Here is a 22,953-nt window from a genome sequence, read left to right on the forward strand (position 1 = left end):
ACATCGGAACTATTTAAAATGATTATAAAGAACTCTAGAACTATTCAAAAGGATGTCAGAACTCTAAAAAAAAAAGTCGATTTTTGAATATCGTGTGCCAAGTTCACAGGACCCACTAGTCAATGTGTTAATTACCCAGCAGTCAACAATAGTACAGATCCTTTGCAGTCATTAAGAATAAAAATACCAATAAATTTCCTTGTGATCTTTCCGTAAGTAATAGTTACAATTTCCTAAATTGTAACTATTAGTTCATGTTAAAAATTGTTATCATTTCATTATGTAGTGTCGTATTTAAAATAAACTTCCAAAAAAATCTTCAATGAGTTTGATTTAAACACAAGATTTAAATAATTAAAATTATAATAGTAGATAGATAGATATAGACACTACATTATTGTATAAATCATTCCGCTGTAGCCATAAGATGCTTATGTACACATTCTTCCTTATTGATAAGATGCGTGGTTTTATTCACAAGTTGCATTAACGTGTTCAAATTGTTTGACCACTCATTAAGACGATCTGATGCATCCATATTAAGGCTGGAACAAAATGAATAATTTTTAATGTCATTTATCAAATTACTTCAAAAATATGTATGTATCAACTTCAATTTACATATATTTATCAGATCACATTGGCAGAACTGGTAAACACAGATAGGAAATGAACGACTCATTCATTAGCTGTTTCAATATCCCCGATACAAGCCCCCAAGTATAAAAACAATAACTGTTTGTATAACTACTTTAATATTGGTGTAGTTATTTTGGGAATTAAATATTTATATATGAAATATATATCAACTGTATATTTACCTAAAGTGAACAACTCCTGCAGGGCGGTCGATCTTCGCGCGCACCACACTGCTAACTACGAGTTGACTCAGAGCCTCTTCTGTCTCCAGTTCACTGAGTCCGAGCAATTCACTCATACGTTTGAGCGTAATGCGGGTGTAGTACATCGACATGATGCGAATATTCTATGACAATGATAAATTATTATAGAATTATAGAATAAATATTTTATTAATACTAACCTAAATTATTTTATAGAGTTCGACTTATTTTTACTATATCTGAATTAAAAATGGTCTGTGTGCCACAGATATATTTTCTAACATTAGGTATATAAAACGACAAATTATTCTCGGCACTAAACACGTCACATGCAATTCTGTGCATGACCATGCAGCAATGCATATGCAAATAGAACACGCGAACGCAGCAGACCAGTACTTAACATCCACGTCGTGATAATATTATATCATATGACTTGTTTGTATTTATTATTAAAAGGCTACGCGCAACATTGCAGTACGTGACACGGGTGATGAGTGAATTAATGGAATTTAAATCGCGTAAAATATTAAACTCATTTCTAGATTTAGAAAATATTTCTCTAATTTAAATTCGACACAAACTCATTGTTAAGAATTAATAAATAATAATTATTATAACATGTTGTCTGGCCAGCAAAAATGTAAAATTATGTTTATACGCATTTGGCTCTTTGTTTATGTACAGGCCAGATAGTAAAGTCTTCATAATCACAATCAGCCAATTCACCCATTTACGTATTATACCTTTGATGTATTAGGAGATTTACGCGTTGAAAAGCCATATTTTTTACTAATGACAAAAGTTTATTAAGATAACTAAAATATAACTGTATTTGAAATTTATTTTTTTACTTACATGTTCAACAACCCTGTTTTTCAAATCATTCCAACGCTCTTGGCCTTTCTCATCATTTGAATCAAAGTATGGAGTTAATCGTAACAACTTTTCGTATGTAGAACACAATGTGTTCCATCTTATGATTTCTGGGTTGATAAACAAACCCAACAGCTGTCTAGAAAAAAACAAAAACATAAATTTTAGTACACAAACATTATCAATAAATTATTATTACTGGAAGTTTATGTTTCTACTTACTTATATTCAGGCAGCTTGTCTAAATCCTTATCCTCGTTTAGCCTGTGTGTGAGATCTGCCTGCTCGTTATCATATGGAGCCAAAATGAGGAACACAACACTGCCAATGAGAGAATCAGAACCACCAGCTTGGCCTAGAGCCCGGAAGTGTCTGCACACGGCAAGATATTGTCCATTATGTTGATCAACAGCAATCATTAAACGATAGAATTTTTCTTTCAGCTCCTGAAATAAATCAATAATAACCAAAAGTATATGAATATACTATCTAATTAAGTGTTGCTTTGAATAACAGCATGGATATCATGGAAATTAAGGTGTACTAGGGTATTCATATTACTATTTAATTTGATTATTTTTTTGTAATTTCTTTAATTGTATGAGAATTTAAATATATTCTATTACTTTCACATGTTTCTTGTCATAAATCACAACTCTAGAATAGTATAATTAGGCAAAGTATTTGAAAATTTGTGTATGTATTACTATAAAATCATAACTCAAATAACAATATTAATAATTTTACACAAATAATATTTAGAGCATTTGCATTGTGGTTGAAGTTTGTTTCTTGATATCAGCCAAGGATGATTTGAAATAATTATATAAGAAATTATTTTAGAACATTTGCAGTAATCAGACCAGTCAGTTTTAGTCATAACTTAAATAACAAAATCATTGTACTGTTTTGAATATTCACCCACCAACTATAAGACCTTCCATAATTAAACTATTGTATAGAAATATGGAGTTAGTGATGCAGGACAACAGTGTGAGATTGATGATAATAATACTCCAGCGAAAACTATTTTGATAAGTACCTTGCATTGCATGTATACTTATATGTTGTTTCCATAACCATGCCAGTTAAATATGCTATGGATACTCTTATTTTGGTGCATATGCCATTTAATAATACAAATAACATCAGCAATGATTTGTAAATAAACAAACCTGAGTACTATCTTCTTCAAAAAACTTGGTGTTTATCTTTTTAGATATTATTTGTGTGCGAATGTAATCTTTGATGGCCAAACACAATCTCATTTGTTCCAGAATAAGCTCGACTTTTTCACGTTTGTCCATCGAGCCATATGTTTCTACTTGTAATTCTTGTATAATCTTCGCAGCCTCGGTAATGTTGCCTTCTTCTTCACGTATCTTTGCTAATATGTGTGTCAGTCTAGCACGCTCAACTTCAACATAAATCTTGCCTTCTGTTATGGATCTTAATGTTTCAATAAGTTTTATTTTAGTCTCTTTATCTGGAGTTTTATCAACATAGGTATAGCATTCTTGTACCATTTTAACAACAGCCTGTTTTAGTTGTGATCTGAAATTAATTAATTTAGTCATCAACCAATTGGAAAATATGTCATTGTTTAAATCAATTTTCTTATTTATGTAATTTACTTCTTCTACAAGATTAGTGCAGATGAAACTTACAATTACAATATATCACACATAATGAAATTCTTGTCTCGAATAGAAATATAGATATTTTCCATTCAACGCTGGTCCAGTTCCGGAGACAATTAAATTTCCACCGTGAAGAGACAAATTATATTTAACATTGTACCAATTTTCTTTTCTTTAATATAAATAAAATTCTGTTAACATGATAATTCATTGCATTATGTAGTTATATATAATTTTCTATTTAGTATACTTTTTACTATATAACCTTATCTAGCGTATATTGAATGCGTCTATATAATTTAGCTCTTAGGCATACATAGTGTTGGATTACAATCCAGTTCTGTACCGAACTACACGCTCCTAATTATATTATTATATTGACTGTAATCTGTTTTGTATGCTAATAAATAAATAAATAATTTTAAAAATAATGTATTAAGATGTTTTTGATAATTTCTTATTAATTACAAAACCAGTAAAGTTTAACTTTACTTTTAGGAATTGTTCTTAGACATTATCAAGCCAAACTATTAAAAGAATAATAACTAATTTATTACAATGTATACAATTTAATATTATTCACTAACCTTCTTTTAGAGAGAAGAGCAATATGATCATTCAGTGCAGACCAATTCTTGGCTTCAAAGCAAATCTGCACTATTGTTACGAGGATTCTTGCAGTGGAAGCCATGTCAGCACCCTAAAAATTATAATATTATACATACATTTGTATTACACATACATATGGTATTATACATACGAACAAACCAATTACCATGACATATAGGAGGTTTTATTGTTTGTCACCTATGTTTCAAATTAATAATTGGACAGAAAAAGAGAGAAAAATAGAAAAAAAATATTGCTAAATAAATTTTACTTTATAAGTGTATAGGAATAGTTAGTGTGGCTACCATCTATTTTGAATAAGCATAAAAAAAAAATTTAACAATTACGGTTCTTGTTTGTTTCTCCAGTGCCAGCAATTGATCTATTGCATCCTGAACTTTTCCTTTAGAAGCCCATGACTTCCAAATTGGAATCTTTTCATCGCATGTCGCACTATAGTCCACCTAAAAAGATGAAGTAGATTAAAATACATCAATTATTAGAAAATAGGTCTAGGAACAGTTTTTCAACCTAACCTACGTTTGAGATTATTTGTTAGAAATTTACACTTACTTCCATTTTTACAATTTTGCCACTGGCATCGAGACCGCCGATATCACCGTTAGTAGTCATTTTTAAGAAAAATTAAGTAAAACGGACTCTTCAAACCTGGAAAATTATTTTAAATATTTTAGTTGAATACGAAATTATTTTCAAATATCCAAAGGTGCATATATCACAAAGACATTAAATAACACAAAATTATATTTTGTAAATAAAACAGATACATACAAATAAATTTTATTTAATAATTTTAGAAGACAATGCACAATTTCAATTTGCTTCTTAAAAAGTAAATGCAAACTCATTTGAAATGACAGTGACAGCACAAACTATAGAGATGCTACCATATTGGCAGTCACAGGATCACAGAATACCAATATCCTAGATACTGGGCAGACAAACAGCCAAGCTCAGTGAGCATGCCAAAAGATACTAGTGTTGTCGAGGTACCTCCACCATACTATGTAATGAAATTCAATCAACTTTCTATTTAACAATAACATAACAATATATATTTTTATATTTAATATATACGAATATTAACTGTATATACCTAATTGCAATTAGATATATAAAAAAATCAATAATCGACAATAACTTTCGTACATACATAATAGAATCTGTATTTTCCATAGAGCTTATGATATTTAATTGTTGTTGTTGTTGTTATTGAAGTGCTTATGTACAAAAGTACTCTGTGGTCCTATGATAGATAAAACGTTAGTATCTGTGGTTTCATTGGTTTGCTTGAAATGTTCGTGGTTCGAGTCGAGTAGATTTGTAATTCAGAAATGGCGTAGAAAGTGTCTGATTCATTTTCTTTTACATTTTGTATATAATTGTTTTAATTTTGATGCAGATCTGTTACGATTGAAGTTGTTTGTGTATGACGTCGGTTTTACACTTCGTGTGTGTTTAATGTACTTTGGATATCAAGTGATACATTTCCCTTTGTTTTTTTTTTTAACATATGCTGTAACGTATTATATATTTTCACCTAATTTTATTTATGAATTAAAATGAGTCTATCAAGGAACCTTGAAGATTCTGGAACAACAAATATTAAGGGAACTAGAAGCCATTCGGCTCAAGGTCTCCCAAGCACTAATAGCCCAGCTATGAAAATACCATTTCCTCCCCGTTTATGGATAACAGGTAAATAGTAATTACAGTGGTAATTTGTATTTACCCGATTTATAAATGATTTCATTTTATAATTTATCTTAAAATTACATTAAATTCATTTCTTATCCTAAATGATTCTTGTATCTACCTATACTTTAATTGGACTATGCAACGTCAAGGTTTCTTTTAATATTTTACATGTGCATTTTAGATGTAGAAGATGAATCTTCAGATGATATGAGTGGGAGTGTTAGGGAGGAAGGTGTTTTAAGTGCTGAGCGTCCTCGTGTCAGGTCCAGATTTCGTCATCATAAACAGAGATCTCTTAGTGTACCTATTGGTATATTTTGGGATATAGAAAACTGTCAGGTGATTATTTTTTTTTACAACTTGTACTTCATTATAAATGATTGCTACGATGGTATGGTTAATTAAGTGAAAATTCTTTTCTGAGTCTAATTCTAATTATAATATAATAGGAAGAATAAACTTACATTCCTCTAATATTTTTTTATAATTTTCTACAATAGGTTCCACGAGGGTGTTCAGCGATAGATGTTGTGGCAGCTATTAGAAATAAATTCTTGCCCGGTAGACGGGAAGCAGACTTTGTGGTGGTATGTGATGTGAGGAAAGAAGCTCCAAGTAGGTTACAAGAACTTAATGATGCCCAGGTGAGTTACTTTTTATTATCAATGGTTGTTACAATTACAATTACAATTTAATTAATGAAATCAATGTAATATGAAGATGAAACTTAATAATATTGAAACTATGAAAGTGTTTTTATTTGTTCATCACATATTAATGTCTGAATTACTTTAACACACAACATAAAAAATGATGGTCTGAAGTCTATCTAATTTAATATATTTAGTCTACAAATATTGCAAGGAATATAATAAATATGTAGTCAGAATTGAAGAATAGAAGAGGAATCATATAATTTAAAATTGTATATTTATACTATTACTATGATTATTTTCTTTTTTCATTTATAAATTTCATTCTGTACTATGAACAATTACTCTCTCCATTATCCATGGTTGATGGGTTGAAAATGCCACATGATGTTATTTTCCTCAAATGTACTACTTTTGTATTGTGTACATAAAGTTAAATAAATAATTACTGTTATGTAACATCATATAGCACATCAATCTTTTTGATTTTGCAAAATATATTAACTAGGCAAAGTTACTTTTAGAGGAATGGGAATTTGTATTGTATGATTTAAATATTATTACTAATTACTAATAGGTGAGCCTAATCCATGTGTGTGGCACACAAAAAAATGCAGCTGACGAGAAGTTAAGACAGTGTATGCGAAGGTTTGGAGAGCTGCATTCAGCACCAGCAGCACTATTACTCATATCTGGGGACATAAATTTTGCTGCAGATTTGAGTGACTTCAGACATAGGTGTGTTTATTTTACTTACTACAAATTTTGTCTCACCAAAAACTATATATAAATTGGTACATATACTTGATATCTGAAATGTTGTCTGTATTGTTCTGTAAATAACAATGCTTAAAGAAGTCCTTTTTAAAAATATTTACATTATTCTAAATATTGAGTAGGTACTATTTTAATATACATATATATATATCTTATAAAAAAGTGTATGTAATATAGACACAGTGCTTTCTTTATCCAGAATAATATGATCACATTTCCATATAATATTACATTATTTCATATACCAAAATATTTATTTTTATTTATATGTAAGTTTATAATAATTATATAGGTAATATTATGTATTATTATTTACCTACAATAATTAAAAATTTATACATTTAATTAACATATGAAAATTTTATATCAGGAAAAATATGGAAGTTATATTGGTGCATAAACAGAATACATCGTCTGCCTTAATTACATGTGCCTCTTCTCATTATTGTTACAATGATCTGACTGCACTTCTACCACGGAATCCAAAGGTATATAATTATATTAATTTAATGATCAAAAAGAAAACTTCTTAAGAGAATTATTGAACATTTTGTATTCTTTTAGTATTTTTCTTGTATTTAAGTAAACATAAATAGTTAATTTTAATTTACTTCCTTTTAATGCAAATCAGATTAGTCAAACAGAAGAAGACGAAGAGCCGCCCACCTGTGAGATGGAAGTTACTAATTTACCTGTAGACCATCCTCCTGAAAGAGTGTCTCGAAGACTAAGGAGGTTGGCAGATAATTGTGGTGGAAAAGTATTGAGGGTCACTGCGAATACTGCTGTCCTGAGGTTTCCAACGCCAGACCATGCTTCCAGGTATGTTTGCTAATCTCTCTCCGCCATTTAATCTATCTTCCTCATTGGTGTTTTAATTTCAATATTTAAGTGATGGACACACTTCATGTTGAAATACTGTTGTGATAAGATAATAAAGTGAACTATATGTAATAGTAGACTGAAATTAACTGGAACCGTTTAGTCTCTCTTTAAAACTCTTTAAAATCATCCTGAGAATATTGAAGTTTTAAAATGATACCTTCTATTAATAGATTTGTGCTTATATGCTATAACTGGCCACTGGTCTGACTCTAATCTTTATTGATACTGCTATTATTTGATTTAAACTGTCCCTCGGTCGAGGAACCTAGACAGGAAGACTACAAAGAAGAAGTGTAGAAGAAGTGTTACAATTTCACAGGGTGAAATTGTAACACAGTATTGTGCTAATAGACACCTGAAGATTATTGATTTTATTATTATTTAGTAGAATTATAGTTTAAACTTTATTTAAAAAAATAGACTATAATATTTTATGACAAATAGAATTTGAGAGTAACAAAAGTTATGATGTGAGCTATCGTTCCGATTCATATATTTTTGTATGCAATTCGAATGGCAAACAAGCTCAAGGCCCACCTGATTGTAAATGGTAACCGTCGTCTATATTCTCATTCTTTATCGTCTACTTCTTGGGAACGATTCTTGAATAGGTAATTATATGGTACGACTTTTCGCAGTCTAGGAAAAACAAAATGTAACACAAAGCGAATATGAAGTCACAATGCTAGTGAGCGAATGCATTGCGATATTTCTTTATCTTAAGCAGTAGGTGAAATCATGTTGTAAGGCTAGTTAGCACTCAATCTTCAGATTATAGTATTGTGTATCATCGTTACATGGACTATATTTACCTATTAGTATATCATTGAATGGTTTGTATGCGTAGCAGTAACAGATAAGCATGCATTGACATTGAGGAAAAATATTGCGTACTTGTATAACTAGTCTCTATAAAATGTATATAGCCAAGATTATAATTTTCCATATTTAGGTTTTTCCATATTTTATTGCTAAAATTCTATAATTTCACTAATGAATACACATATTTCCTCAGGTATCCTCAGGGTACACGTATTTGACAGAGTTAGCCGTAAGGACTAGCCAAGCGAAAAACCAGATATATAGAATGGCTTTCAGCAAAAAGAAAAATTTTATACAAATAAATAAAATTTAAGTGTCTTTATCTAGTATATAGAGATTGGTATCATCATATAAACAGCTTATCACTAAAAACAAAAAAAAAATGTCTGTTTGTTTGATCTTGCTAATCTCTGCATTTCAGAGATTAGCAAGATCAAACAAATTTGGACCTATTTTGACGGGACTTTCACTTCCAGATAGCCAATGTCATGAGGAAGTTATGTTGGGCTACTTTATTAGATATATATTTATATGGGGTTAGTGGTAACGGGTTATATAGTAAACTTGGGTGAAACCACAGTGATCAATTTAACATTTTTTTTTATTATAAAATTGAATGATACACATTTTATAATTTTGCGTCACATCAAAAATTTTATTTATTGTGACTCATTTAGTATGGACAGGCTTTATACCTATCGATTAAAAATGATATGTTTAACGAGACTAAATGTTTAAAATTGGTGAAAATATGACGTAACTCACTGTAGCATTATCAATACAGAGCATTTTATATTTGAAAGTCGGAAAATTATGGTTGAAATATATCAAGTTTTAAAATTTACTCTTATTAAAAAAACCTAAAAAATTTTGGTATGTACTTATACGAAGTCAGATTTTTTTTCTTTATTACGAGTATACTGTAATAATGTTATATTTTCATAAAATTGACAATGTTACATTGTGTCATAAGTTAGAATATATAATTCTATTATATGTTATTTGTTTGACCTTTATAGTAATTTCCGAACGTAATAAAAAAAAAGTGGGTACATTTGATTATTTGTTCTATTCCGTTATTTAATTGTTAATAAATTACCCTATAAAAGTGCGATATCCTAAAAGATTATCAGTTACATTTTAAATGTTCATTGCACCAACGGGCAGGCAGGCAGACAGTAATTTTCAACAAATTGTCTATTATAGTTTAAATATTAGCAATATTAAGTGTAATTTTAAAGATTTAATGATAAACGTTGTGGCTTTAAGTATATTACAATGTTGCTTTCTGGGTAAGTATTTTGTTTTCGTTCAAGTTAATATTCCGTATATAATTATTTCTTACAATAAATTACAAACGATGAAATATTTATCAAATCAAAAAAAATACTGTAAAATACCGGTTATCTGTTGTAATTTTACCATATTAACATACATTGACTATTAATATTTGATATCAAATTTACTACGTCATTGTCGTCCGTTATTTCAATCGCTCTACCTAATGACCTAGTTTCGTAGAAATATTATAAACTCTTATTAAACTCCATAAAGTATTGCTAAAAATTAACTATATAGGTCAGTAATATTCGTTCGTTTTGTAGTCTTGAAGTGATATAAGCGATTATTGCTTTTATAGTATAATATAACTTTAAATAAATAAAATTTAAGATAAATTGCATATCTGAGTAATAGGAATTCTATATCTAAATACCATTAATTTGCCGAGTTATTAGGAATGAACTAAAAACCGTTAATTGATACTCCCTTCTTTAAAATATAAAAAATTAAATATGTAAGAAATATAATTATACTACTATATGTATAAGTGGGAATATATTTGAAACTGTATTTATAAAGTTAATAGTAGTTCTGATTTCGTTGAGAATATACGAATTCGACGTGGCAAAAAACCGGTGTACTATCGTATGATAACGGTGTTTACTATCGACGGTTGGTAATTTAAATTATAACAATGGTGTCATATCAGTCTGATTCAAAACATGAATTCCATGTTCGCTTTAAGCCGGAATATTACAAACATTTTCAACAACCATTTTCGATCTGTAATTTAAAATGTTCATTAAATATTTTTATTATAGATCTATTACCATTGTCTTAGATAACGATAACAGTTTAAATTAAAATACGCACATAAAAGTATAAATATATACTTTTATGTGCGTATTTTAATTTTAAAATTATTATCTATATGCATGTTTTGCCTTTTTTATTTGCTTATAGTTACAGTTAGATATCTAAGTATATGAATTACAAAACTTTTATGATAGTACTGTCATTAGTATAAATTAAATATAAAACATTTATCTGTAGTGTATTAGAGTGCCCACTGAACGGTTATGGCATTTTAAAAATAATGTGGGTAATATTATTTTTCAAATGTTATATTACCGTTAATAGTTACTATTTCGTTTCTAATATATATTCGGTAATATAAATTCAAATCATATTCCTAAATTACAATGGAAGTGATATATTTGATGTTCTGTAAACATGAATGAATCATTATAATAAGAATTTCGTATAGTTACAATTTCGTTTCGTATATTTTTTCTTTAATATAAATTCAAATCATATTATGTACTTAATATACAGGGTACGATATGTATTTGATGTTTTTAAACATGAATGAATAATTATAATATGAATTTCGTGTAGTGAAATTTAAACTTAGTATCTAATAACATGCTACAAAGGACAATTAATTGCTGCCTACTTTTATCAATGCATGATAACGATGGTACTGACTGACTTTTTTTTATTAATTTATGATGGAAAGAATAACATATTATTCCAAACAGGCATACTGATGCCTGCCGATATATTTATCACAGTTTTGTGAACTGATTTTATTGATTCATTTAAAATTATGTATCAGTTTCATTTTGCCATACAGTTATGGCACACACTTTTGTGAACTGATTTTATTGATTCATTTAAAATTAGCCTTTTATCAGTTTCATTTTGCCATACAGTTATGGCAAAATGAAACTGATTATAGGTTATATAGGTTATATATTAATAAAATACTGTTGTTTATTGTAGATTTGCATTAACAATTGGTTGAGAAATCTATACATTATTAGAAATACGAAAGTGTGTTTGTTTGTCCATTTATTTATTACGTTTTCATAACAAAAGAGTTGAATCGATCTTAATGAAAGCCATAAACATATGTTGTACCACAACGAACATAGGATATCTTGCATTTATCGAAAAAGCTGTAGTTGCGGGTAATTAATAATGTTTTATATGATTTCTGTGTTGTTTGAAACCCGGGATTGTTACAATTATTTTTATTATCTTTAAATTATGACGCCTATACACCCAGTTATCCTATATAACTGAAACACGAAAAGAAATATCAGCTTTCTATGATTAAGTCTATCTTTACATATTATGAACTAAGTTTCCCGTCGCATCTTCCAGTATGGTCTTGATATCTTAATATCTCAAAAACTACTAATCGGATATTAGTGCGGTTTTCATCCATAAGGATTGATTTCAGTGGAAGCTTGTGTGTATAATTAATTATTTTTCTGTGAATTGGTTTATATTTACTGGAATTTCGACATGTTTACAAAAAAGTCGCCAAGCAATTGGTGTTACTGATACATCCAAACCTGCCGTCACGACTGTATACCAGGTGGGATAGTCAGAGGGATTGATAACTGTCGATGTTGTGTTGAACGCAAAACTTCGTGCAACATTTCCCTTAGTATATTTCAATCTAACGTCGCAGGAGCCGTGCCCACCGTTATATAAATTAACTCGATATTTTTTTTTATTTTGTAGAGCACTAAAGCGCATGGATGGTGAAGATGTATTTGGTCGGAAAATAACTACCCGTTACGCACGAAGTGTGTTCCAGTCTGCGTATTCCAGTGATGAGGGATACGGTACTGCTCCCCCTACCCAGCCACCGCACAGAGCTGCATTCATGCCTCCAATTAATCAGGTTTGAAAAATAATTTAATATTAAATACCCATGTGACTCAAATCGACTTAGAATATTGGTAGCTGTAATGTTTTTTTATAATACATAGTATTATTATAAATGTGGAAATTTATGAAGCTGATTTTTTTTACTTTTACTACCACTAATAACCCCAGTTAGCCTCTTTTTCCTACTAGTTCTTTTATGTCAAATACGTAATAGCCTATCTTAAATCGTCAAATTATATTTGACGATTTAAGATAGGCTTATCCTAGGATGTTAGTATATTTTTTATTATTCATTCTATAAAAAAATTTATTTAGTCTACTACTTCACTTTTTATGTACCTAGTTTATTAGAAATAGAAATAATCTTATTCAAATAAACTTAACATAAGCACTTTTGAATAGCCACATTTTTTTTATTCTACCGCTCATTCGGAATGCAAACTCATCATGAGAATAATGAGCAAGAAACTTGTGTGTTGCTCTTTTAAATAAATTATGTTCTAATTAGATTTACGTTAACAAGGACTAGGCATGCGACAATCAACATAGAATTGACAAACAAACTGATGGCTTAACTTTAGGCATTCTAGACTACGTCATATTTTATTTATAATGTAGCTGGTAATTTTCTTTACATTAGCAATGTTATTCACCACGTGAGAAGCTTCCAAGCGTAAATTCCGTGGCCAACGATTGGGCATTGGCCTTACAACAACTGCCTGCGCCGACACCTCCGCCTCTCGACTTCTGCCCACCGCCTGCCCCCAAGCCCCGCAAAATCAGAGGCACCCATGGTTAGTCATTATTCAATCAGTTCCAAGATAGAAATTAGACCCATTTCATTCAACTGTATTTTACTTTATGTTATTACTAATTTCAATTAATCCTTCTGCAATATTTTATCGTTTTTTTTATTGCCTTATATAAATTTTGATATTTTAGTGAAAAATAGATTGCAAAATATTGCCATCGTTATTCCATAAACTCTATTAGTGTGTTACAACATTTTCTCAAATTAAGAAAGTTACTCGGACATTAAAGAACAGTACAATGAATAGATAGCAGTCACTGGAAAGCATATTATCGTAACGACACTAAAATGTGCTACCATATTAGTGCTTATCAAATTTTACACTTAAACTTACTTAATAAATAAATTGTTAATATCTCGTTCATATAACGTGTTAGAATTATATACGCAGTTTCAGTTGTAGGTATGTAAATTTTGATAAACTGTATTTCAATAACCCTCATTACCTATGTAACATTTTTTTTTAATTAAATTATGTCATAATTTATTTTACCTAAATCTCTGAAAGTGCTCCATTCGAGCAAATATAACACTTTGAGTGTGGTTAGATAATATTAATTTGTATTGCGCGCAGGTTCAACTAATTTAGACCGCTCAGGTTGCTCATCCAGTAATAGCTGTGATGAGAGTCGTCGTGACAACAGCCAGAGCCGAGCGATGTCGCCGTGGAACTCGTCTGCGAGTTTCAGTGAGCAGAGTGAGGGTGATAGTGACAATGCTGAGCTCACCGTCTCCAACCTGCCCCCATTCGACCCTACTGTTTTACAGGTTATTATATTTCTCTTATTATGATTGCAACTTTTACTTTAAAACAAAATATGAAAAATCTAACTAACCCAACACACAAATCGAATTTATACTTTTAAAAAATCGCAATTTTGTTGTATTTCTTATGTCTCGCTATATATTTCATTATAATTGAACTGGTATTAAGAATTCTTACTAAACTGAATAGAGGTTACTGTTGAACAACATAATTATTTTAAGACAAGTAGGATAAAAGATATAATTAAAATATATATACAAGGTTCGTATCATTTTAAAATGTAGATTTCTATTTTATTGCAGGAAATGTTGACAATTCTCTTCGACCAATATGTGCCTGTTGTCCGGGTGTCGATCTGGGCGGCCGGGGAAGGTCCACTGGCGACAGTGGTACTCCGGTCAGAGTGGGATGCTCGATTGGCAATCGCCCGCATCCATAAGCGACGTCTCGACAACCAATGGACAGGTCGTAGGCTCGAACTGTCCTTAGGAAGGCCATCTCCTGCACCAAATCTAGATGTATTGCGTGCTAGGTTGCGCGCCATTTTACTAGATCAAAAGAATTATACTCTACCTCTATTACGTTTACGTGATGCTTATGCAAGCCGACACTGCTGCGCTCTAACAACCTCTGATATAGCAAAGGTGAAAGACACGGTCATAATACATGAAGGTTTTGGGAGAATGGTTCAGTTAATAGATCTAAATCCAGTGTCTAGCTCGGAGATGGAAGCAGCGCCCTGGAAGTGTCACATTCACACATCGATGAACACTGGACATGAGGATGGAAGTCGTATATTGCAACCTGTGTACATAGAGGTTGCCGCCTTAGCAAAGAATGTGCAATTGTTGTTAGAAAACCATGGAGGCGTTTTACCACTTCTAACGTGAGTAATTTTATTTATATATTGTTTTTAATCTATCTAAGCTCTTATAATGTCAATATATTTTATACATGTCTATATTGATTTAACCGAGCATCGAACTTGATATTTATTTACACATCACATACTATTTTTTACATGATTGATATCTGTTTTTATTTGAAACCTCTTGTGATATCTTTTTTTATCTAGTTTGGATACTTAGGTCACGTGGAGCTCAAACTAACTTAAAACATTGCTAGTAATTGCACTAATTGTCTATTAATAGCAATTCACCCCCGCCCCCTCCCCCCAATATCTTTTATTAAAAAAAATTTATTGTACATTATGTATCATGTTGTACATATTCATGCTGTTTTCTCGTGTAACAAGTTTGATGACTTGTTTGCGTAGTTTCGTGGAGTGTTACGAGGCGACGTTTATGCCACTAATGGTGGACGTACAGCGCGGTGTGGCTCTGGAACTGCTTCTTCGCAGTGTTCCCGGCGTGGAGGTCAAAGACAGCCCCTCGCGGCATCTCACATGGCGCACCGATGGGACTGACACGCCCCCTTCACACAGTAAACGCTTTTTCTAAATTTACTTTCTTCTATACACACACATAGATTACTTTGTTACCTAGTAAAAATTTTTGTAATTCTAGTCTTAAGTTCAAACTATACGTGTTCTGGTATCTCATCATTTGACTTTATTGTGATCCTATTATGTATTATCTTTTTAGCAGTACTTACCACCGTTACCAGACATTCACATTGCTTCTCCAGTACTAGTTTTAGGATTAAAATATCATTGTAACTGCAACTTATTTAAAATTATAACGTATTATTTACACAGGCGAGAGTTCCCGGTCTAGCGAACGAGAGCGCGGCCGGACAGCACCTGCTTTAGAACCAATACTCGCGTTGTTCGAGCGTGAACTCATCGATCTACTGCGAACTGCACCGAGGTGCACCATTGCCTTTAGCAAGTATGTGTGACCACCACATTATACAAATTTTACCGTTTTTATTGTAAACATAAATCTCAGAGAACCTGCAGAAGATTATATGGAAGAAAGGTAGTAAAGTCTTTACAAAACTGGCCACATGCAATATTGCCCAAAAACTTTTACATTGTGCTTTCATTGATAGTATATTATTTTGCAACTATAAATCCTAATGTAATGGAGATCTATCAAAAAAAAGAAGATAAATCATAGTGTATGTTTTATCTTCTTTTTTTTGTCTCTCGTTCTCTCTCGTTTGCAAATATTTTTGTGTGACAAATTTACAACGAAGTCGGTATATCCAACATATATAGTTTTGTTTTTAGTAAAATTAACTTTACTTTTATAAATATATTTAATGACTGTTAAATTGTCCACAGACTAATCCCAGCATTCCATCACCACTTCGGTCGTCAATGCCGAGTGGCTGATTATGGATTCACAAAACTCCCAGATTTACTCGCGGCTCTAAGCAATACAATTGTTGTAAGTATTTTGAATTATTTTACTCAGCGCTACATTGTACGTAATTTTAAAGTTTTTGCTGTTTCTATACTAGAAACGTTTCCTTTAGTAATTTCGAAGTGTTAACGTTAAGATCCTCTTTAAAGGTACTCGGTTCGGGTTCGTCTCGAGTTATAACAATCTCGGCAGCGGCTCAGAGCCGTCGATGGACATCCGATCTGGTGAAGCTGTTGAAAGCTCAACCTGGCCGCGTTATACTGCCCATGGAGATCCCAGAGCTATATCAGTCGACATTTGGACGGCTATTTTCGCCGGTTGACTATGGCCTGTGTACGCTGAAGGAGTTGATGCAACGCGTTGCACCGCAAGCAGTTATTGTTGATATTGACGGCACGCTCTCGTTGCCACGCCGGACTCCAACGCCTGAAGAACGCGCGCGAACTGTACAATTTGCTGTGGAAGTGAGTATATATTTTCAATAAATATCCTATTTTTTTAAGGTGAAAAAAATTAAACATAACCTTTCTGTTCTTCTTGCGACTTCTTCCATTTCTTTATAGGAATGTTACACTATATGTATAATGCTAATAATATGAAATTGACCCAATGTTATTGAAAATAAAAAAAATATAGGAGTGCCAGAATGGAGACTATATTATTGTGTAGTATTCGACTGGAAGTGTTAAAAATGCCAGCATCCTCTCTTATTTCCAAAGATTTTTTCCGAAAAATCGGATATAATTTTACTTGATTTATAATTATTTGACATATATAAAGATTGTGATTTCTAATTTAAAAAAATTACAATAATAATATTTATTATCAATGCAGGCCGTCGAACTCCTCTGCTATACACCTAATCTACGTATGGAATTCTCGCGGTTTGTACCCGCTTACCATGCTCACTTCGGGCGGCAACTACGCGTCGCCCACTACGGATGCGTGAAGCTTGTGGAGCTACTGGAACTGATACCGGAAGCGGTGGTCATATGTAAGATAACATAAGTTATTTACGTCTTTGTAATAAGTTATTGATATATACAACAAACTATAAGAAAATTTCGAAATTTGTAGTATACAATATTTCAGATCTACTTGCTGTCATTCATGTCTATGTCAGCCATTTGATATATCATTAATGGATTAATTTTTTTTATGTGCATGAGAACGCACTATTTTAACCCGTGTTATATACACAGACATATCGTTTATAAACTCTGGATCAGTTTTGATATATTTTTTAAACCCAAAGTATTTTACTTTTTTTTATACATCTCTGCCTATGTTTTACTGACATATGTATAAGTCACTTTTGACTTCATATGATATTAACCTTGATTTAAACGATAAATTACATAAAAATATGGATAAAATAGTCAATTGGATGAACCTACATAATCTAGGTATTAACTTTTCAAAAACTAAAATCATCAGCTTTCATCCATATCAAAAACAACCCCTAAATATAAACTTTAAATTTAACAACGTCACAATAGAAACAGCTAATGAATTTACACTTCTAGGTTTAGTAATAGATACCCATATAAATTGGAAAGCACACATACAAAAGATAAAAACAAAAATGTCTAGTTTCGTTTATGTTCTTCGGGAAGTGAAAAGCACTACAGACGTCTCTACTGCCCTTTCCACCTATTATGCGTTTGCACATGCATGACTCAGTTATGGGGTGGTTATGTGGGGGAACAGCGTGGACGCATCTGTTCTTTTCACTCTCCAGAAGAAATTAATACGAATAATATTTAACATAAGAAGCCGAGATAGCTGTAAACCTTATTTTATAATAAATAAAATACTCACCCTGCCTTGCATCTATATTTTGGAAGTGTGTAAATTTGTAAAAAAATATCCGCAACGGACGTAGACCATACTTTTACGCGTTGCGTAATAATAAAAAAATACAATTACCCACCTCTCGTCTCAAATTACATTCTAGTGGCCCCTTGGTATCGTCTGTTAAAATATTTAACCAACTCCCAACTTCTATAAGAACTTTAAATAAGAATAGCCTATTTATAAAATACTTAAAGGATTTACTATGTAAAAAACAATATTATAATGTAAGTGATTATTTGAATGATGTATTTTAGTTTTTATGTAACATTTAATTAAGTTATATATTTAATTTACATCCAGTATTTAATTAAGTTACATCCAGTTATATATTATAGTATATAACTGGATGAATAATAATAAATTATATGTTATAACTAGTTATGATAATAGTAATAATAATGTTATGTTTGCGTGCCCTAACAGGGTCCATAATGATCGAAAACGAATTATAAACATCTTTCATTGTAATATTGTAGAATGCAATAAATATTGAGTATTGAACAAATACATATTTTTAGCTGAATTTTTAATGAGGTTTTGAATTAAACTGCATTTACTGTGTGTGTTAAATGATAACTTATATTTACATTGATTTTGGTAGGTCTTTTTTGTAATTGATGGTTTTAACTCCCAAAGTCTAGTCTTCAATAGATATAACTTGATTGTCAAATAGATTTCTAGGTTGTATAATTGTATACATTTTATTCCAGGTGTGGAGCCGAATGGCGACCGTACTGTAAGGCTGGGTGCTCGCGCTGCGCGAGCGGCGATGGCTCAACGACTCCGCGCCATCACACCGATTCCTCTTAGTGAACTTTCTACCCAGTATGCCGCCCAGTTTGGAGCTCTACCATTGGTAATTAACTATTTTTTAATAATGATTAATTATTTATACTACTTATATTCAATAGGTCATCTAAGGCATTTGCCTTAGTTGTCCGTACCGCTGATGCATTTGCATCAGCGATATAACTTGTATCCTCTATTTAAATTTTTTCAATAGCATATTTTGGAATTATATATGTATTTCGTAGGTTTTCATTTCATTTTCTATTGGGAGATATTGGAATTGCATAATCATTTAGGGACGGCATAATATGCCTGTGTCTATCATTTATCTCTCTTCGCAGTCATCTCATTATTCACTCACTTTCTTACCATATCATGCTTAACTATATATTTTTAGGTATTTCGTTGCCCTTGCAATATAAGGGCTAACAACTAATAATACTACTACCACACTAATATCCATATCTTGCAAACATAATAACAATTATTAAATTTTACTAAATCCTCATCACGAAAAATTTACAATAGTATATTTTATTTCAGCTCGATATGCTAGATGTTACGTCACTGGAATTGCTCGTCTACGCCGCTGGTGGATGCTTGCAGAATGGCATAGTAGTCGGTCCGGGAGCGGCACCATCTTGGGCAACAGCTATGCTCGCTGCTTGCGCCGTCCTCAGCGCTGATCGTAGCGTGGCACGAGGCTCCACCGACGAGTACTTTGCTTCCGCATTCCGTCGCATGCGCATCCCGGAGCCAGACGTCCGGCACTTGGCTGCAGCGGGCGTCGTGGAAACCTCCGACCGCCGCATTCGCCTCACGCCGACCTGGAGGACGGTATGGCGGCTCGCACAACTGTTGGCCGATTGCAACTCACCGACTACTGTCAACGACATTCTAGCGCAGTATATGCACCGTTATGAATCAGTTTTCCCCTGTGCAGATTTAGGTGAGTTTAAAAAATTTGCACTTAAAAATTTTAGTAATCCCCATTTTTTCGCTTTTATGTAACTGGCGTCCTGAATGATGAAAGTTGTAATCATAACAATACATTTAGATAGCGCTAGGTTATGTATTATGTTGTGATACACTCTCATTTGTTGTCTTTTCTGAGATGTATTATGTCACCATAGGCAATAATTTCATTTTTCACATCCTTGTTCTTCGGAACCCAACTTGCTTATGAAAGTTCATTAAAAATATACCCTTGTAAGAGCTCCATAGATTAATTAATACAGCAATGTATCTACAACAGGTGTATGGAGCTTAGAAGAATTTCTACGACAATACCAGGAAGTGTTCACGGAGACTAGCGGAATGGGGCGTTGGTCGCTGTGCGAGGGCGTGACAGTCTCCCGCTACAGAGATCTGGGGTCAGCGCCAACCCACGAGGATTACACACTGCACGATACGCCCCCCGGACAGAAGGTAAGCGCTTACAATTGTGCACGCATACTAGGTTTACATTAATAATTTATTGAACTCATTTTGTTCCACACAATTTACTACACTAGCTATAGACCCAGGACTCAATAAAATTGTGTATGTTTAAGAGAACAACCTGTAATTTGGATGTCTTATGAGCGCAGTCTATAATTTTGCCTGGAGGAACAATATAAGCTTGTTATCAAAGCTAATTCATATAATCTTAGGTTTGATTATGTTAATCTATTTCAAAATAAATTTGATAGTAACAGCGTTGTATAAATAAGCACCTGGAAATACGAATGGAGTGTGTAAATAATTTATTCAAATTTTATAGGGATCGCGTGTGTTCGAGTCTCCGAAAGTAAACATTTGGTGCTCTCCGCCGGCTAGTGCATTGCCAGCCCCGACTGCTTTACTCACTCAGGAAAAACGTAAGTTTATATTAGAATTCTTAACTTTATTAATTAGTTTTTTCAGAGACTAATTTTAAAATAATACAGAAAATGTATGTTCTAATTTTATACAAACATTTTATTATTTGAATGCATAAATTAATTAGTGATTTATTTTATTATCACAGTAGTTCACGTGGGTCTAATTTTATTGGCAAAAATGTTACTACGTCACTACGTTTTTTTTATGTATCTACTTGGAGACTCATTATGTAACAAGCGTCATATCTATAAGTCTCATATCTATCTTATAATTTCACTGCCTAATCTGCACCCCTTAACCCGAAATACAGCTTACAAAGGAAATTGTTTGGCGGTTGAAATAGGCGAATTTCATGAGCTCACTGAGACAACTTTACCCTTTTTTAGTGTACCTGAAAATACACATAAAGTATGATCTGTTGTATCTTTTGTAGGTCGCACGCGTCTGGCAGCTCACTTCGACGTGTCCTAATTACCATTCCTAATAGTATTGAAATCGCATTCCTTCCTTTCCAAAACCTCTTGTGTGTGAAGATTGCATGAGTTGAAATTGTGGCGATAGTGAACCAAAGCTGTCACGGTTCGTACCCAGGGTCGCAACGAATTTTATGAACTAGATTAATACAAGTGTCCTAATTAATGTGATGTCTATAACAATAATGTTTTAGATGGCGTATATTTTCGTGTGTTTATTTAGATTAAGAACAAAATTCATTCGGAAAATGTTACAACAAAGATTGCGCTTGTCTAACGTTCAGAATGCTGGACATTCACTTATCCAGACTATTTATATTTGTTTGTTTACCATGACAACAATATTATTATAGATTTGATAATTTTGTTCTCTATTTCTTCTTAATTCTTATTTATGTCTTAGTCTTTCCATGTTTTTATTTTTAGTTGGGTTGATTAGAATTTAAGAATAATGTTTCATAAAATTTAATCGACCTTTGATTTATTTTATTCATTGACATTATATTCCCTTAGGTAAGATATAGACGGACTGAAACATAACTTGGTAATATTTTTTATTCCAGAAATGATAGAATATAACGTTGATTTTAATTTATAATATTCATTTTTGGAGAAATAACATTAATTGTACATATCATTTTAAGATTTGAGGCTCAAGTTATGTTAGGAATAGACATAGTACATTAGGTTACTAAGTAACGAAAGCGTAACAAGCTTCAGTAACATTTTTCGAATGCATACTAGAGTACAATAAATCATACAATGTTGATTTTATCAAACGAATTTTATCCCTTTATAATGTGATCTCGATTGAATAATAAAATTGCATGTAATATGGCTTATGTATTTTAGTTTAAGAAATCTTAACTATTGATTGTTATTGTTGCACAAGAGTATTACGATTAGTCGAACATTAAATTTCGGCTTTATGTACTTTTGGACAAAATATACATTTTTTCAATTATAAATGGTTATGTATAATATTGTTAATCCAATTTTTTGCAAGCTGACTTCTATGACAACATAAATCAGAAATTTGAGTCAATTATAGACGTTCAAATCTTTTTAAATAGATCTGTAGTAATAGAAAATATTATTTGATTATTATATACGCTTCCGTCTTGTGCAATGACTTTATAGTTTTATGCCCTTGATAATGGTCTAAAATATCATTGTTCCACATTGGTAAAAATATGATATATATATAGGGACATATCGATTGATTAAAATCTGTACTGAAATCTCGATTTATTCTATTTTATTATATAAAAATCA

At 31.7% G+C, this 22,953-nt stretch overlaps 2 protein-coding genes across 2 annotated transcripts; one reads left to right on the plus strand and one right to left on the minus strand.

Moving 5' to 3' along the window:
- Window positions 1-362: 362 nt before the first annotated feature.
- On the minus strand, window positions 363-4,865 carry LOC131841127 (26S proteasome non-ATPase regulatory subunit 12-like). Its single transcript, XM_059189375.1, has 9 exons — window positions 4,760-4,865; window positions 4,541-4,636; window positions 4,315-4,431; window positions 3,946-4,058; window positions 2,894-3,272; window positions 1,941-2,164; window positions 1,701-1,857; window positions 822-985; window positions 363-545 (listed from the first exon to the last, which is right to left on the minus strand). Exons 2-9 carry the CDS (start codon window positions 4,598-4,600, stop codon window positions 407-409), a joined length of 1,353 nt encoding a protein of 450 aa, XP_059045358.1. The 5' UTR covers window positions 4,601-4,636; window positions 4,760-4,865; the 3' UTR covers window positions 363-406.
- A 679-nt stretch (window positions 4,866-5,544) lies between these two features.
- Window positions 5,545-21,982, plus strand: LOC131841080 (meiosis regulator and mRNA stability factor 1-like). The gene is made up of 20 exons (XM_059189317.1): window positions 5,545-5,686; window positions 5,868-6,025; window positions 6,187-6,330; window positions 6,917-7,077; window positions 7,487-7,604; window positions 7,748-7,938; window positions 12,640-12,802; window positions 13,430-13,583; window positions 14,175-14,368; window positions 14,669-15,252; window positions 15,643-15,809; window positions 16,084-16,216; window positions 16,615-16,720; window positions 16,846-17,160; window positions 17,531-17,690; window positions 19,264-19,409; window positions 19,886-20,291; window positions 20,598-20,770; window positions 21,105-21,201; window positions 21,639-21,982. Exons 1-20 carry the CDS (start codon window positions 5,551-5,553, stop codon window positions 21,674-21,676), a joined length of 3,744 nt encoding a protein of 1,247 aa, XP_059045300.1. The 5' UTR covers window positions 5,545-5,550; the 3' UTR covers window positions 21,677-21,982.
- Window positions 21,983-22,953: the final 971 nt, after the last annotated feature.

Source organism: Achroia grisella, unplaced genomic scaffold (genome assembly GCF_030625045.1).
Source record: "Achroia grisella isolate CSIRO2021 unplaced genomic scaffold, CSIRO_AGI_Agris_v1 utg1573, whole genome shotgun sequence".
NCBI classification, from domain to species: Eukaryota; Metazoa; Arthropoda; class Insecta; order Lepidoptera; family Pyralidae; genus Achroia; species Achroia grisella.

Excerpts from the sequence above, each read along its gene's own strand:
- LOC131841127 (XM_059189375.1), bottom strand. The coding sequence starts at position 4,600 with ATGACTACTAACGGTGATATCGGCGGTCTCGATGCCAGTGGCAAAATT. Across the intron at positions 3,273-3,945 it reads GCTCTTCTCTCTAAAAGAAG|ATCACAACTAAAACAGGCTG; the intron begins GTTAGTGAATAA and ends AATTAATTTCAG. Across the intron at positions 1,858-1,940 it reads GACAAGCTGCCTGAATATAA|ACAGCTGTTGGGTTTGTTTA; the intron begins GTAAGTAGAAAC and ends GTTTTTTTCTAG.
- LOC131841080 (XM_059189317.1), top strand. The coding sequence starts at position 5,551 with ATGAGTCTATCAAGGAACCTTGAAGATTCTGGAACAACAAATATTAAG. Across the intron at positions 17,161-17,530 it reads CTGTACAATTTGCTGTGGAA|GCCGTCGAACTCCTCTGCTA; the intron begins GTGAGTATATAT and ends TTATCAATGCAG. Across the intron at positions 17,691-19,263 it reads ACCGGAAGCGGTGGTCATAT|GTGTGGAGCCGAATGGCGAC; the intron begins GTAAGATAACAT and ends ATTTTATTCCAG.